At 38.4% G+C, this 14293-nt stretch overlaps 2 protein-coding genes across 2 annotated transcripts in view; both read right to left on the reverse strand.

Moving 5' to 3' along the window:
- Positions 1-5124, reverse strand: gfi1ab (growth factor independent 1A transcription repressor b). Its single transcript, XM_016447768.1, has 7 exons — positions 5071-5124; positions 2212-2416; positions 1593-1793; positions 794-1191; positions 569-706; positions 301-466; positions 1-217 (listed from the first exon to the last, which is right to left on the reverse strand). Exons 2-7 carry the CDS (start codon positions 2321-2323, stop codon positions 39-41), a joined length of 1194 nt encoding a protein of 397 aa, XP_016303254.1. The 5' UTR covers positions 2324-2416; positions 5071-5124; the 3' UTR covers positions 1-38.
- Positions 5125-6216: 1092 nt separating this feature from the next.
- LOC107659000 (EVI5-like protein) overlaps positions 6217-14293 on the reverse strand; it is a 51306-nt gene continuing 43229 nt past the window's right edge. Inside the window, exons 18-19 of the mRNA XM_016447762.1 lie at positions 12585-12680; positions 6217-7575 (exon numbers count right to left, since the gene is read on the reverse strand). Of these exons, the coding sequence (XP_016303248.1) occupies positions 7303-7575; positions 12585-12680 (369 nt within the window). The 3' untranslated portion in view covers positions 6217-7302. The remainder of the gene's footprint in view (positions 7576-12584; positions 12681-14293) is intronic.

Genomic DNA, 14293 nt, shown 5'->3' on the forward strand with positions numbered 1-14293 from the left:
TTGTCCAATAGTGTTTGGTAAAGTCCTGAAGTGTTTCCTCACTTCAGTCCGTGTTGTGTTTCCTTGTGTCTTCTTAAATCGACCTTGCGCTGGAATCCTTTGCCGCAGCGGTCACATCCAAACGGTTTGAATCCGGTGTGTTTTCGACTGTGTGTTATCAGATTGGAGCTCTGACTGAAAGCTTTCCCACACACCTGACATTTGTGTGGCTTCTCCCCTGGGAGAGAAAATCCATACGTCAGCGTTTCTATCCAAAATTCTAGTTCTATAGATAAAGTTCTTTCCATGTATTTAGCTTACCTGTGTGGATGAATGTGTGTTTCTTCATATCTGATTTCTGGTGAAACCTCTTTCCGCAGTACTGGCACGGATAGGGCCGTGTATCGGAGTGTATGAGGAGGTGAGTGGACAAAGTGGATGATCTTTTAAAACTTTTCCCACAGATTTTACAATCAAAGCTTCTCTGCTGTGGGATAAAAGGCGCGTTTTTAAAAATTCGCTTTTGCATTCAATCGATTTAATTATTTTTATTATAATACCAAATAAGAACAAAACTCGAGTACTCTACCTGTGAGTGAACAGCTCTGTGTTGTTCCAGACTGACTGCGTGTCCAAACGTTTTCCCGCAGATGTCGCAAGCAAAAGGTCTTGTTCCACTATGAGACCTCCGGACGTGAACTTCCAAGCCATGTGGAGTAGAAAACATCTGTGGAACGGAGAGGGCAATCTTTAATAGCCTAATGTCTAATCGTGATTTATTACAAATCCGATCGAGCTATTTGCGCTACATTACCTTGCTGCATTTGATACATTTGTATGCGCCATTCAGCAGGAGACGACTACACATCACATCAGAGCTGGATTTCATCTCAGTTCCTTTTCCCAGTGTGTTGCTGTCATCATAAAGTCCAGAGGCAGTGGCGCGCTCGAATAGGGTGGCAGTGGAACTATAACTGTTGTAAATGCTAGCGCCAGATCCTCTTTCAGTGAAAATTGAGGACTCGACCACGCGGTCATTGTAATAGGCTGGAGGAGTAGGCCGCTCGAGATCCAGAGAGTGGTGATGGTTGAGAGTATGCTGGACCAGCCGTCTGATGTCACATCCCGAGTACCTGCTCCACGCGTAAGGCCTGAAGGGGACGGCGAAGGGCCGTGTTTCCTCAGCGGAGGGTGAAAAGGACTTTTCTGACTCTGTTAAAGAGACCAAATCGATCATTTAATGATTTCCGCGTATTACATCAATCTGTTTGGGATTTTACAGTGACTTACATAGCTGTGTAGCCAAGGGTCAAATTGTTTTAACCAATTTATACTTAATAGGCTAAATGTTACGTAGGTACAATTTGTGCCAAAAATCTGTTGAGGTTAATTTTGCAAATAACTTTCAAACAAAACACAAAAGATTTACAATTAATATTTGATCCAAAATGAACGAAGCGTGCCCAAGCAGCCAGGCTATTATGGTCGCTACCTCATGCAAATTTTCACCGACGTGTACAATGTTTTGGTAGAGCACAAAACGTTTAAAAACAGGTTGAGAAGTATATTCATATGTAAAGATATCTTAAATACGTGAATAAATATATCCATACCAGGTGATGCTGATGGTGATGGAGGTCGCCAGAAGTCTTCGTAATCTGAGGAGCGGTCGCACACGCTTCCCCCACAGCTGAGAGGAGACTTGGAAGAAAGATCCGCTTGATCCACCAGGTGAGAGTCCGGTGAACAAGCGACAGCCGTGTCGCCTGTCAGGGCATCCATACAGCACTCTGACTCGTCTGAAGTTTTGCTTTCTGTTACGAGATTTCATTTTTTTTTTTTGGTCAAAACCACAGCTGAATAAAATATTTATCTCACAACTGTTCACGAACATCTAATGTACTACTGAATGAATGGCTCATTGTGCCAACTAAAATCTCGAATCTAGAGTTTCCCCCCACACAAATGTAAAAACTCGTACGCCCGCTATTTCTTTGACAAGCAAGTCTGTCTTTCATCTATTAGGAATCTGAAAAATAATAGTTTTAAAAAGGAAAAATGTCATAATAAAAGGGTTAGGGTTATGGTTAAAAAAGAGCTAGACAACGTTGTTTTATTTTGAATAAATAGGCCTAGGTATACACTTTCTGTTTGACGTATGTTTGATCATTGCGATGCATTTTGCATTGTCATCTACTACACTATCAATAAATCGATATAATTTTGACATACCTGCACATATATGAGCTAAAATAGTATCAAGTCTGTTGTAGTCATCCTCCAAAGATCGTGGCTGGTGGTAGCTGTGGGCTTTTTTGCTCTTCACCAAAAAAGATCTAGGCATTGTGTCTCCTCTGGTTCCTTCCTGCTATGTCCTCAGTCATTAGTGAAGATCAGGCAATCTGTCAGATCCACGGATGCGGCGGCTTTTTTATCTCTGAAAAGATTTGAAGACCATTGGTTGAGCAGCGCGTCTGTATAGAGGATATGGCAGAGTGGGAGCATGCGTAAAGCAGTTCTCTCGTCTGCCAGGTGTTATGAAGACAGGTGCTTTAAAGGAACAACTACCAACCCTTAGGCCTGTGATTGGTCCGCCCCACTACGAGAGGACAGACAGGTCCGGGGGGAACCGTGGCTATCAGGATAAGTGATACACTGTTTTATCAATGTGTTACTCAATCCCTAGCTGCAGAGGGAGAGGAAACGCGGAGACGACAACACAGCCTGTGCCTTCTCCCTCTATAGACTCATGATTTGTGCAGGTATTAAAAACTGGCTGTTAACAAAAAAGTAGTTTACTTTCGAAAACAGCTTACTTTTTGCTTATTTTGTGTTTTGTTAACACAATATGGATGTCATTGATGGATATTTTTGTGTCTTTAATTAGGCCTAATATATTTTAAACATGAATATGTGTAAATGCTAACACAACTTATTTATTATATGCAGTATATATGCACATCAACAAAAATCGAACATAGCCTAAATGTAGGCTACTTTATTTTTACATTTATTTTCGTGTGCTGCATTCGAAAATGCACACTTTGCTACAAAAAAAAATGAAGAAATCTTGCTGTTCTAATGAAATTAGAACTGTAATTTTGTATTTATTCTTTAGCCTAATTCTATATTTTTTACATTTTAGTTTCAGGTTATGTGTCAACTTTTTATCGTCATCACGCCCCCTCATGTACAATTCCATTAAAAAATGTCATATGACAATCTAAACGTCATCATAATGACACCTTCAACTCTTCAAAGAAAGTTTGTCCTCTCTTAACAACTTTTTTTCTCCCTTTGTCCAGAATAGTTATTGATCCTAGATAGTTAACCCTGTTATGATGTTGTAAAGAAAACTATCAAAAAAAATGAAACTGACATTTGTAGAAATATCAACATCAAATTTTCTTTCTAATAAACACAATGTCATGTCCTTGAGCGCAAGGCGGAAAATGGCCAAATTAACAATAAAACTTACCGTCAAGCCAGTTTTGAAGGCATAGCATGTCATTAAACATTTGAGATGGCTCGATGTAATCATTTCCTGAAGTTAAATTTTTAATGAAATATTTAATTTAAATAATTATTTACATTTTCAAAATGAAAAATCAACCATTTTGTGGAATGACATTTATATTAAGTCTAGTTAACACCGAAATTAAAACGCTCCTTGAAGTTAAACATCTTAACACGCTGCTCTTGATTTTTTAATTGACTATAGGTTCATTAAGCGGGCTTTATCAAAGTGAAATGGTAAAACTAGTTTTTTGTGGCCTTGGAATAAAGCGGTCCACACGCCAGCGGGGTCACGGTGTTCTCGAGTTTCGTGGCTGCTCAGTGAACAGAGCTGCCTTGTTCAGAGTGGACGCTGGTGATCTGTCGTGGACACAACAGGGACACGCATTCAGCTCGTGCGGCAGACAATCAGTGGGAGCCCATACAGCCAGCGTCTCACCTGCCTTTGACTCGTGACAGCCGTCTCCTAAATTAATCGCTTCACTTCACTTACATAGAGCGCAAGGCTACTGTCATATTGAGAAAAAAGCTGTAAAATGATGTGGGCACACCGTTATGTAGCCTAAGTTAGGCTACTGCTTCAACTTGTCATTTGGACAAGTTTCGATCACTTTTTGACCAGTCTGCATGGATTTATGAAATCTGTCTCGCCCATCAGTAGGCTACACTGATAGCCTACAATCACACAGTCCAGGATCTGCAGAAGAGTGTGCGAAGCCCAGGAAATCAAAGCGCAATGTGCCCTCCGTCGATTAGACATGCCACCGCAGGGCATCCGGTGTAGGATACCGATAATGTAAGGACACTATAGGCAATATCTTGACTAATGCTCAAACATTATCTCACTTTTGTTTTGTGCTTCATCACGAAAATCATATATTGGATAGAGTCTTTATACAGTTAGGCTATAGCCTATTTATCCCAAATAACCAAAGCGACAGAAACCTAAAGCTATTTACAGAACACTGTAATAACTGGAAAAAATAACAATCTCAGCACCAAATACTTTAGTCGTTCCCAGAATCGCGTCAGTGTAACGATCCATAAAGCAACTCTCAGAATAAAATTAACTAGAGAGTAGAAAGTAACAAAAAAAAAATCCTGACTGTAGTCTTGTTGCTTTTTTTCCTGAATAAAAATGTTAATATAAGCTAATGATTAGAATGATATTACACTTCTAAAATACAGAGCATAATAGTTATAAAGACAGACTAGAGAAAAGATTATTTATCCGAACAACCAAAAACGTTATACCAAAATAACGCGATGCTTTTCTCTAATATCCGTTCATGTACGTCCTAATTGACTAAACTGGTGTCATCAACGAAACACCAAACGCTACAAATCAAATCGTTTACATTTGCACTGATTAAACAGTGCTGAGATGAGTCGATGAGTTTTATTAATGTTAAATTCGTAGGTACAGTATGAAACTTCATGCATAACTGGAAACGCGCGAACTGTGATTTTGCTCTCAGCGAAACCCTGATTTAAGAATTATGTTTTATATTTATACCGATCAATCAATTTAAATTTGACAAGGGCTCATTTGCCAACAGGAATTGGAGCGCTTACCTGATCACACTATTCGTTGGAAGATGAATGCAGTATGGTCGCGGTGTTTTAGTTTAAGCCAAAGAGCGCGCAGCCCATCTCATCTCATGGGGTTTTAAGCGTAAGAGCATAAGACAAAAAGCTTCCTGAACGTTATTTGCGACACATCTAAATAGTAATCCGGTATAAGGAGGGCTGTACCGTCAGCAGCTGTTTATTTAAGCGCAATGCTTAAAGCTTGAATGCGTTTTATTTGTCATGTAAGACTGTTACATAAAATTTTAACAAATAGCTAAATCTCGCACAATACAGGAAAAAAATTCACGTCCAAACATTGGTGCAAGTTTCTTTCTCGATTTCTAGAGAAACAATTTTGCTAAATTGTGTTGCGTTATTAATGTTATTTGAATATACAGTGTATATATATATATATATATATATATATACGACTACATTTTCTATTTATCAAACAACTCATTAAACAATTACTTTATTTTCTTTTGTAAATTCTGATGCTGCACGGAAAAATGCGAACAAAGCATTACATTCGTAGGCCAGTATCAAATGATATTTTATTGTGATCTGAATCAACATATCTGTCATCTTCAAGACACTTATCTTGCATTGTCTACAGTCTGTAATGCCCACAGGAACATTCCACAGGAACTTAATTTTTTGTAAGGTTTTAGTTTATATTAAATAATGTTTTTACTTAATTACTTTAAATCACTTTAGTGTTTTGTGCTTTGCAAGTTCGTTTCGCAAAGTCCTATTTTTTGGAGGTGAACTAGCCGTTTTAAAAGGTGGGCAAATGGTGTACCAACTTTACATCCATCATGATGGGTTTTAAGGCTTGTTCTCTGGTGCTATTCATCTCCAGCCAACCATAACATCAGAAATAGCAGACTGATGTGAAATAACTTCATTTCTTTGCAAGTCTTCAAATGAACCATTGGGACATACAAACTCATTGGAGGAGAACAACAACTGTAGAGTGAAGCTCAATTGACATAAACAGGGAATAGTAGTAGTTTCCATTGTTGTGAAGTGATATGCATGTCATCTGTGCAAAAAAGCAAACTGATTCAGAAGCTAGTTGGTACAAATATGGATATAAAAAAAGAAAAAGAGGGGCAGTCTGTGTACATGTATTCTCATTGCCTGTGAGTGCTTGGCTTAAGTAAGGCCAGAAATAATGAGAACATTGTTCCACTAACCGACACACTCCCTGCCTTCGATTCCATCAGTTTGCAGGTATTCATTATTCATAACATGCTCAGCATACCACATACTGTAGAAAATATTGTAAATCAGCAAGAATTTCATAGAATGTTTCCAGTCACAAAACAAAAACTCCATTCTGTGAAACGGAGAACTGCCTACATCAGAGCTACAGTACATAAAAGTTACCGGACAGCAGTGTGCCAGGAAAAGCTGTTGCCTCCAAAGACCTCCCTAATTCAGTAATACATCCCTTTCAACTTAACTGTACAATACATTACAATATAGACATGACGTCCATTGAATACATATTTTCAAGTAATAATGGAGATGGAAAAACAATCAAAACATGTACATATTTACATAGATACTGGTTCCTTGACCCACACTTAATGTGTTCAAGACCCAATCGTATAATTCATGCCAGGAAAACAAGGCTTGCTAACTTACGATATGACACCACTGTATTAATATGGAACAGTTTAATGTGCATTTAAAGATAATAGTGTTCCGTAATACGTTTCCCTCAAAAGTTATGCTTTCACTGGTTTCTCGTGGTTTGTTAAAAAAGGATGATTTAAAAAATAAAAGCTATGCCAATGCAAATTCTTAATGCATAAAACACTACGCTATACAAAATCGCTTCTCGTAATGTGAAAAAACGTGGGGTATTAGAAACACCCACCTTTTAAGGTTTGGGAATCTCTTGCCACAAAACGTTGATTTTGATTACAAGGGTCTCAGAGCCTAAAGAGGCCTATTCGTCCTCTTTTTTTTGAGGCTAAAATTAAAAACTAGTGCCAGGACAAACATCTGACACATTTTGGCAAAAACAAAACAAATGCAGATGTAAACCATGACCTTAAGAAAGATAAGACTCCATAAGTCCATTTGTAAAGATGAACGAGGGCTTTTCAAGTTCTCCAGTTTGAGTCCCATGCTCAATGCTCTAGGCAGATTTAAAGGACGAGCTTAAAGTCACACTCTCCTTCCCAGACCTTCGATGGCAGTTTGTGTCACCAATCCAGATGATCACACTGTAGTTGTCTTATGGCTGCCATTTGAGGGCACACTAAGTCGTAGGGCATCTCCTTCCTCATCACCCTCACTTTCCGAGTCCTCCAGGTTTGGATGTAGTGTGATCCGGCCTCTAACCTGATGACTGGTCAGCTGGGGTGACAGCTTCACTCCATCGTCATCAGAGGACTGGTAGGATTCGTTGTCCCCTCCATAGTGATTGACTATATGAATCCCATCAAAACTGGGTTGGCCGCGTAAGCCCCGCTGCCCTCTTAAGCATCGGATCTACGAGCAGAGAAAGTGAGCGTCAGCACAACTGAAACTTTAACACCTCAGCCATTTCATTTGACAATATGCAAATGAAATGCTAGGAAACTATTTCTTCACAAAAGATAATGATAGGAAAGGTAACAGTTGCAAAACACACCAACGCACAATCTCTGAACAGCACCATCCATTTAAACAAACACATTTAATGGGATAAAAGGGTCAAAATGCTTCAAATGTATGCATTAAATTAGTTTTCTACACAAACGACTTGAACTACATAGTCGAACAAAAGAGACAGTTCAGCCAAAAATGAAAATTGTCATTATTTTCTCACCTTCATGTTGTTTTAAATGTGTATGAACTTAAAAGAAGACATTTTGACTAACAACTATCACTGTATGGACCAAAAAAAAAAAAAAAAAACATTTTTTCAACTCTTCAAATTTACATATTTTGTATTCTACTGAAGAAACAAATGCATAAAGTTTTGGAACGACATGAGGGCGAGTAAATTATGAACATTTCAATTTTGTGTGAACTATTTAAAAAAGCTAGTAATAAGTCAGCAGGTCATCTGCACTTGAGGGACATGAAATCATATAGTATAATACAATGCTCCAAGTCCATCAAATTGAAATTAAGTTCATGCTCAAAAAAGGTAGTAAATGAAATGGCCAACTTTAAGCCAGTAAACAGTCCTTGTGTGAAATGTGGTTTTGAACTGAGAAACGTGCTCTGTGGTATAACACACAGTTGATGGAGTTCTGTATGCTCTTACCTGAAACATTCTGCCACAGAAAGACAGACATGTGGGGAAAGACATATTCATGGGTATTTCAGTTTCACCACAATCAGTAACATTCTGTTTTATGTCCCTTCCACAATGTAGTCATTCCATCTGATATTACTCTAATTCTAAAACAAGCAAGAGTTTTTCAAATGAGAACACCGTGTTCATGTATGCAATGCACACTGAAGAGGGCTGATGTGTGGGTTGTAGAGGCTACAGAAAGAAAAAAGTGAACAGGCCGGAAGACGGTGTCAAAATGGCAAGTGAGGCCGCAAGTATGACAAGTCATGACTCTGTGATGTTGAGAGATTAGCTCAAGTATGGTTTTGCTTGGTGCAAATGCGGCTGATTGGAAACCTCTCGCTGTTTAGCAACTACGTGATTTAAATAGCAACCAGATACGAGACATCCGTCCTTTTGTTTTAAGGTTATGACTAAGCCGACTTTAGTGTGGCTGATCTTTTAAGCACAATTTTACAAACTTCAGTCCACAAATCTCTAGTAAACATTTATAGAGGAATGATATATATTTTGTAAAGGTGAGCGATGATAATTGATGAAGTTGGCCTTGAAACTAAATTGTTGATTTAGATCAATTATACATCAGATTTTCAAAGTCATTTTAATATATGATTAAGTCTAATAAAGCAAAACACACACACACACACACACACACACACACACACACACATATATATATATATATATACAGAATGAAGGAAAGTAAGGAAGAGAGAGAGAAGAGCAAAAGAATGGCAGTATTTCACATCAATTAACCACAACCTAATGAGAATCATCAAAGAATCAAAACATTAATAAATCGCTCTTCGCTCAAACTAAACATCCACAAACAACCAAATCAGTCTTGTTCGTAAGGGTTTGTGGCTACAGACAGGATTCATGCTGCTGTTTGATTGTGCAAGAAGAGGAACCTGGTAGGCTTTAAGAGGTAAAGCTGTCTTGCTGCACTCTGTTGATAGGGATTGAGATGGCCCGAGAATGAACGATTTAGTAGAAAGTTGTTTGACCACAAACCACCAGCCTTTTGTTGTCAGTATTAGGCAGGAGGAGAAAATCAGACTACATCCTGACCTGCACCCTGTATAAATCAATTAAACGCTTTCCGTTTTCTGTCTAGCTAAAAAACGAAAGCAGGCGACATTTGGCTATATATGGTGTATTAAACATCACACTAGGGATTTTTAAAACTGGTTGTTCCATAAATACATCAAAGGAAAAAAACGTCAATTTTGAGGTCATGCCCACTGCACATATTGTGTCAACACATTTCCAAACACAATACTTACAACTGCTAGTCATGTCAAATTCTAAATAAACATTACACCATCCATATCAACCTGTATTTAAAAAATATTTATTGTAATTAGAAAATAAAACTATACCTTTTAAATAGTCACGAGACCCCTTTCACGACCCCCATATTGAGAATCATAAGACGAGCAGTTTGGGAAATAGATGGATGGATATTTTTCATGGATTTTTCAGGAAGTTATCTTTGAAAAAATGATAACGGTCCATTTTGATCAATTTATTATATATCAGACTTTCAAGAGTGCAAGTCAAGAGTTTACCAAGTGGCACAGCTTGAAGTGTGTCACTGCCACAGAAATAGCAAAAATTAACAAAAAAATCTCAATTTCAGAAGTGGGCAGCAACCAAAAAAAAACACATTGGCCACAAAAACTGCACCACCTACAGACAATCAAAAGTTGTCAAAAGAGAAGCATGCAACTAAAAGTGATTTCCCGCAAATTAATCAGCCCTGACGACATCTAAAACCTCTGGATTTGTTAACCTGAACATCACTCCAACGCAGAACTGTGTCCTCAGCCCTCAATTGTAAACATGACCTATCCATGACTGTTATTTGGAACAGTACTTATATAAAATTCGGTGGTACTCATTAATAACCACAACACTAAAACTTGCAGAGAGGAGACAAATCTTGAGAAATTTTGTGTGGCCACTTCCCTCTACACGTCAATGATGAAAATCCTTCTGATCCAAAACTGCAATGCCTCATGTCACAGTTAAAGGAACACATTTTCCAACTCCCCTAGAGTTAAACAGTTGAGTTTTACCGTTTTCGAATCCATTCAGCCGATCTCCGGGTCTGACGGTAGCACTTTTAGCTGTAGCTTAGCATAGATCATTGAATCTGATTAGACCATTAGTATCTCGCTCAAAAATGACCGAAGAGTTTCTATATTTTTCCTATTTAAAACTTGACTCTTCTGTAGTTACATCGTGTACTAAGACCGACGGAAAATGAAAAGTTGCGATTTTCTAGGCCGATATGGCTAGGAACTATACTCTCATTCCGGTGTAATAATCAAGGAACTTTGCTGCCGTACCATGGGTGCAGCAGACGCAATGATATTACGCAGCGCCTGAAAATAGGATAACTTTCGTCAACATAACAAACGTGACCACCTGCTTGCACAGGGAGCGTGCTGGGGACTATTTTCAGGTGCTGCGTAATATTATTGCGCCTGCTGTACCATGTTCCTTGATTATTACGCCGGAATGAGAGTATAGTTCCTAGCCATACCGGCCTAGAAAATCGCAACTTTTAACTTCGAGGATTTGTAAAGAAGAATGTCGGAGGATTTCGATATAAGCTAAGAGGAGACTTGTTTTCCTTTGCTAAAGTAAGGAAACTTTGCTTCTTTTGATCCTGTAAACAAACGTTGGTTTTCACGAGACTCACCGGCGCATGCGCAAAGCTGACCTCATACGTTATTCCCCCGGAACTGCTTCTGTGTACAACTGCTGGCGCAAGCTAGATTCAAGTGAGCCGTGTGAGACACTTTTTTTTTATGGAAAGGTGCTTTTTATTTCACGTCTTTTGAACCGAAGCACTGCAACACCCGCTGAGTACAACGATAGAGCTTGAAAGATCAAAGACAATTTTTAATATAACTCCGACTGGATTCGTCTGAAAGAAGAAAGTCATATACACCTAGGATGCATCGTGGGTGAGTAAAAAACAGCCTAATTTTCATTTTCGGGTGAACTAACCCTTTAACCCCGAGCATCAAAAACAGTTCCGGGTCAAACAGGAAGACTCTAAAACGCAAGCAGGTTTTTTTTTTTTTCTCTTTGTCTATTTATAAACTTTTTTGAATGAATGAATTAGAGAATAAATGAGTACTAAACCTTAATTTTTATTACAAAATTCTAGATTTCACTACTTATTATTCAAAAATTATTTTAGTGTGCCATCTCCAATGACTGTGTAGAGCCAAGGTAATACTATGTAAACTGGGAAAATTTCTCACTGAAAATTATGTATGCATTTCTTGTTGTATCTGTCCACTGCTGGTCTACTTAAGAACCGTCTGCTGTCTTGATTAATGGACCCGAACATTTGATGAGGGCAACCTTCTACCAGAGGTCCAGACACTTTATTAAAACCCAGGGTCGACAGAAAAGATTTTGGGGTGGTTATAACAGCACCTGTGAACGGATAGGTGTAGCGCTAAGAGTGTGACGGGGTGTGTGCGGGCAAACTGAAGTGCAGGAAGAGGCCACGCACAGGGCGTAGTTAACACTTTAAAAAAAAGCCTGCGAAAAACTAACAAATCTGTTCAAAACGCTCATAAAGCTTGTGAAAAATAAGCTAACCACACAACAAATAGTAAAGATCAAAAACATACATCAGGCAGGAAAAGAAGCATCTCATGGGTGGGTAAAACATCACAGCCACCAAGTAGATTTTGACACTAAGACTCATAACAAACCATTCCGGGTGTGCACAAAACTACACGTGTAACTACTGCTTACATCAAGATACATCAAGTCAATATTTTCATTAAAAAAATTAATCCTGACATTTTTTTTTGCAATGTTTATTCAAACTTTATTGGATAACACTTTACAATAAGGTTCAATTTGTTAACATTAGTTTACTACATTAGTTAACTAACAATGAAAAAAGTTACTAATGCATTATTGCAATCCAAAGTTGAATAAATACTGTAACAAATGAATTGCTCATTTTTAGTTAATGTTAATGCATTAATGAACATTAACTAATGAACCTTATTGTAAATTGTTACCGTTTATTTATACTTTATTCATGCATTCAGAGATGAAGACATCGGTGGCCAAGCTGAGGCCCTTATTATTATTCTGTCTATTTTAAATTGTGCATAGTCTACAAATGCTTTAAAACAATACTCAAAAATGTCTAGAAACACATGGGCATTACCTCATGTTTGAGATCTGTTATCTGATCCTTGAGGTCTCGGATGTACTGGCTGGAGTCCGTGTTGTTGAGCTGACCTTGGACTTTTCCTTCCTCTTTCTAAATGAAAGAAAATATATTATTTTTATAATCAACATGCAAACCACCTAGAACATCTAGCGATCATTTTCAAAATTAGTTTATGCATAGTCATTTAACTAACCTCACATAGTTTCAAATCTGCATGACTTAGTCTGATGATGCACGGGCACCTTTTTGAGCAATGTTGCCGTCGGGCCCGTCAACGGGCAACCAGGTTAGACACAGGGTCCACGACTGATCTAAAGTATCCAGACAGAAATTTGTTAACCCAGTCTCTATGGGAAAGTGCCCAAGAAACATTGCTCAAAAAAAGTCACCCGGCAAAATTGCTCAAAAATTTGCCGTGTATCATCAGCCTTACTCTCTTTCGTGGATAAAAGGATACAATTTCATTATATTTCTTGCTCTTTTCTGCACCCTATAAAGTACCATTAAAGTAGCCCATAAGACTAGTGTGGAACAATTTTCAAAGTCTTTGTCTTCAGTTGGTTGGTAACTGCTACAATTAGATCACAGAATGGAGTTCACAGAGCTGAACTCGAGAACCAGATCAGTTAATAGTTAATAACCAGATAAATGAATCAGTGAGACCAGTTTTGGAAACTGTATCAACTGATTCACTAAAAAGACCTACAATAATGATTCCTTCATGTATTGGACTCACATCTATCACTATCAATGTGGCACAAAGCTAGGGCAGTTGTCAATATTGTCAATTTATATTTTGGTCCTTACACACAACTATCATATGGTTAAATTGGTGTAATAAAGCACACAAATACTTCCACTATGATTTAATGGAGCTTTTTCATCATCTTGAAACTTGACTGCTTCAGTCCCCATTCATTTTTCTTATTCTAAAAGAAGTGGCCAAGATATTTTTTAATTCACATTTTGCATTCCACAGAAGCAAGTTGTACGGGTTTGGTGAAGAAATATTGACAAAATTTTCATTGTTGAGAGAACCATCCCTTTAAGAATAAGTGTGAGTGAAAAATCTGTTGGGAGTGTTGCGGCGGCCATATTGGTTTAAATATATGTGAACAGATTGTGAGGTACTATAAATGCTGTTGTGTTTTTCACTGCTGCTGAATGCCTTGAGGGAGCTGCGGTATTGGAACAGCCATGTGTACTCACTACATAACATGTTTACCCTCCACATTCACACCTGTTAAAAAGGGAATCAAAACACATGCTACAAACATGCAGCAAAGAGCCGTTTTCCTCTGCATTGGTAAAGTTATGGCAAGCCATACAGGACAGAGGGAGGAGTGAAAAAAGAGAAGAGGTGCAGAAAAGGGTGTGTTATAGAGGTACTGAGGTAAGATCAACACATGCACACACACCCTCCTAGCAGGGAAGGGTGTTTGCAATTCCTGTGGTCTGCGTTCGGCTGTCATGCAGCGCTCTGATAGGCCGACGATGTGGATGGCGAGGAATTTAAAGTGTTCTTCCAAGAATTTGTGTTTTTCTTGAGGTTTCTCCCCCTTCCCCGCATAGTGTTGTGATAAGGGAAAGGCAGTTAGCTGACTTCCTAACCCTCAGCTGCATGAAATCAGCAGGTGGCAGGCTGCAGCTAGGGACATCAAACGTCTGAGTAATGGCTACCCTACTTCACTGAATGGGGTAGT

The sequence above is a fragment of the Sinocyclocheilus anshuiensis genome, unplaced genomic scaffold, assembly GCF_001515605.1.
Source record: "Sinocyclocheilus anshuiensis isolate Anshui unplaced genomic scaffold, SAMN03320099.WGS_v1.1 scaffold311, whole genome shotgun sequence".
Classification (NCBI taxonomy): Eukaryota; Metazoa; Chordata; class Actinopteri; order Cypriniformes; family Cyprinidae; genus Sinocyclocheilus; species Sinocyclocheilus anshuiensis.

What these genes read in the sequence shown, in the direction of transcription:
- gfi1ab (XM_016447768.1), bottom strand. Translation starts at nt 2,323, where the DNA reads ATGCCTAGATCTTTTTTGGTGAAGAGCAAAAAAGCCCACAGCTACCAC. An exon ending in AATGTATCAAATGCAGCAAG is followed by an intron (nt 707 to 793) that starts GTAATGTAGCGC and finishes TCCGTTCCACAG; the next exon opens with ATGTTTTCTACTCCACATGG. An exon ending in ACACACATTCATCCACACAG is followed by an intron (nt 218 to 300) that starts GTAAGCTAAATA and finishes TTTCTCTCCCAG; the next exon opens with GGGAGAAGCCACACAAATGT.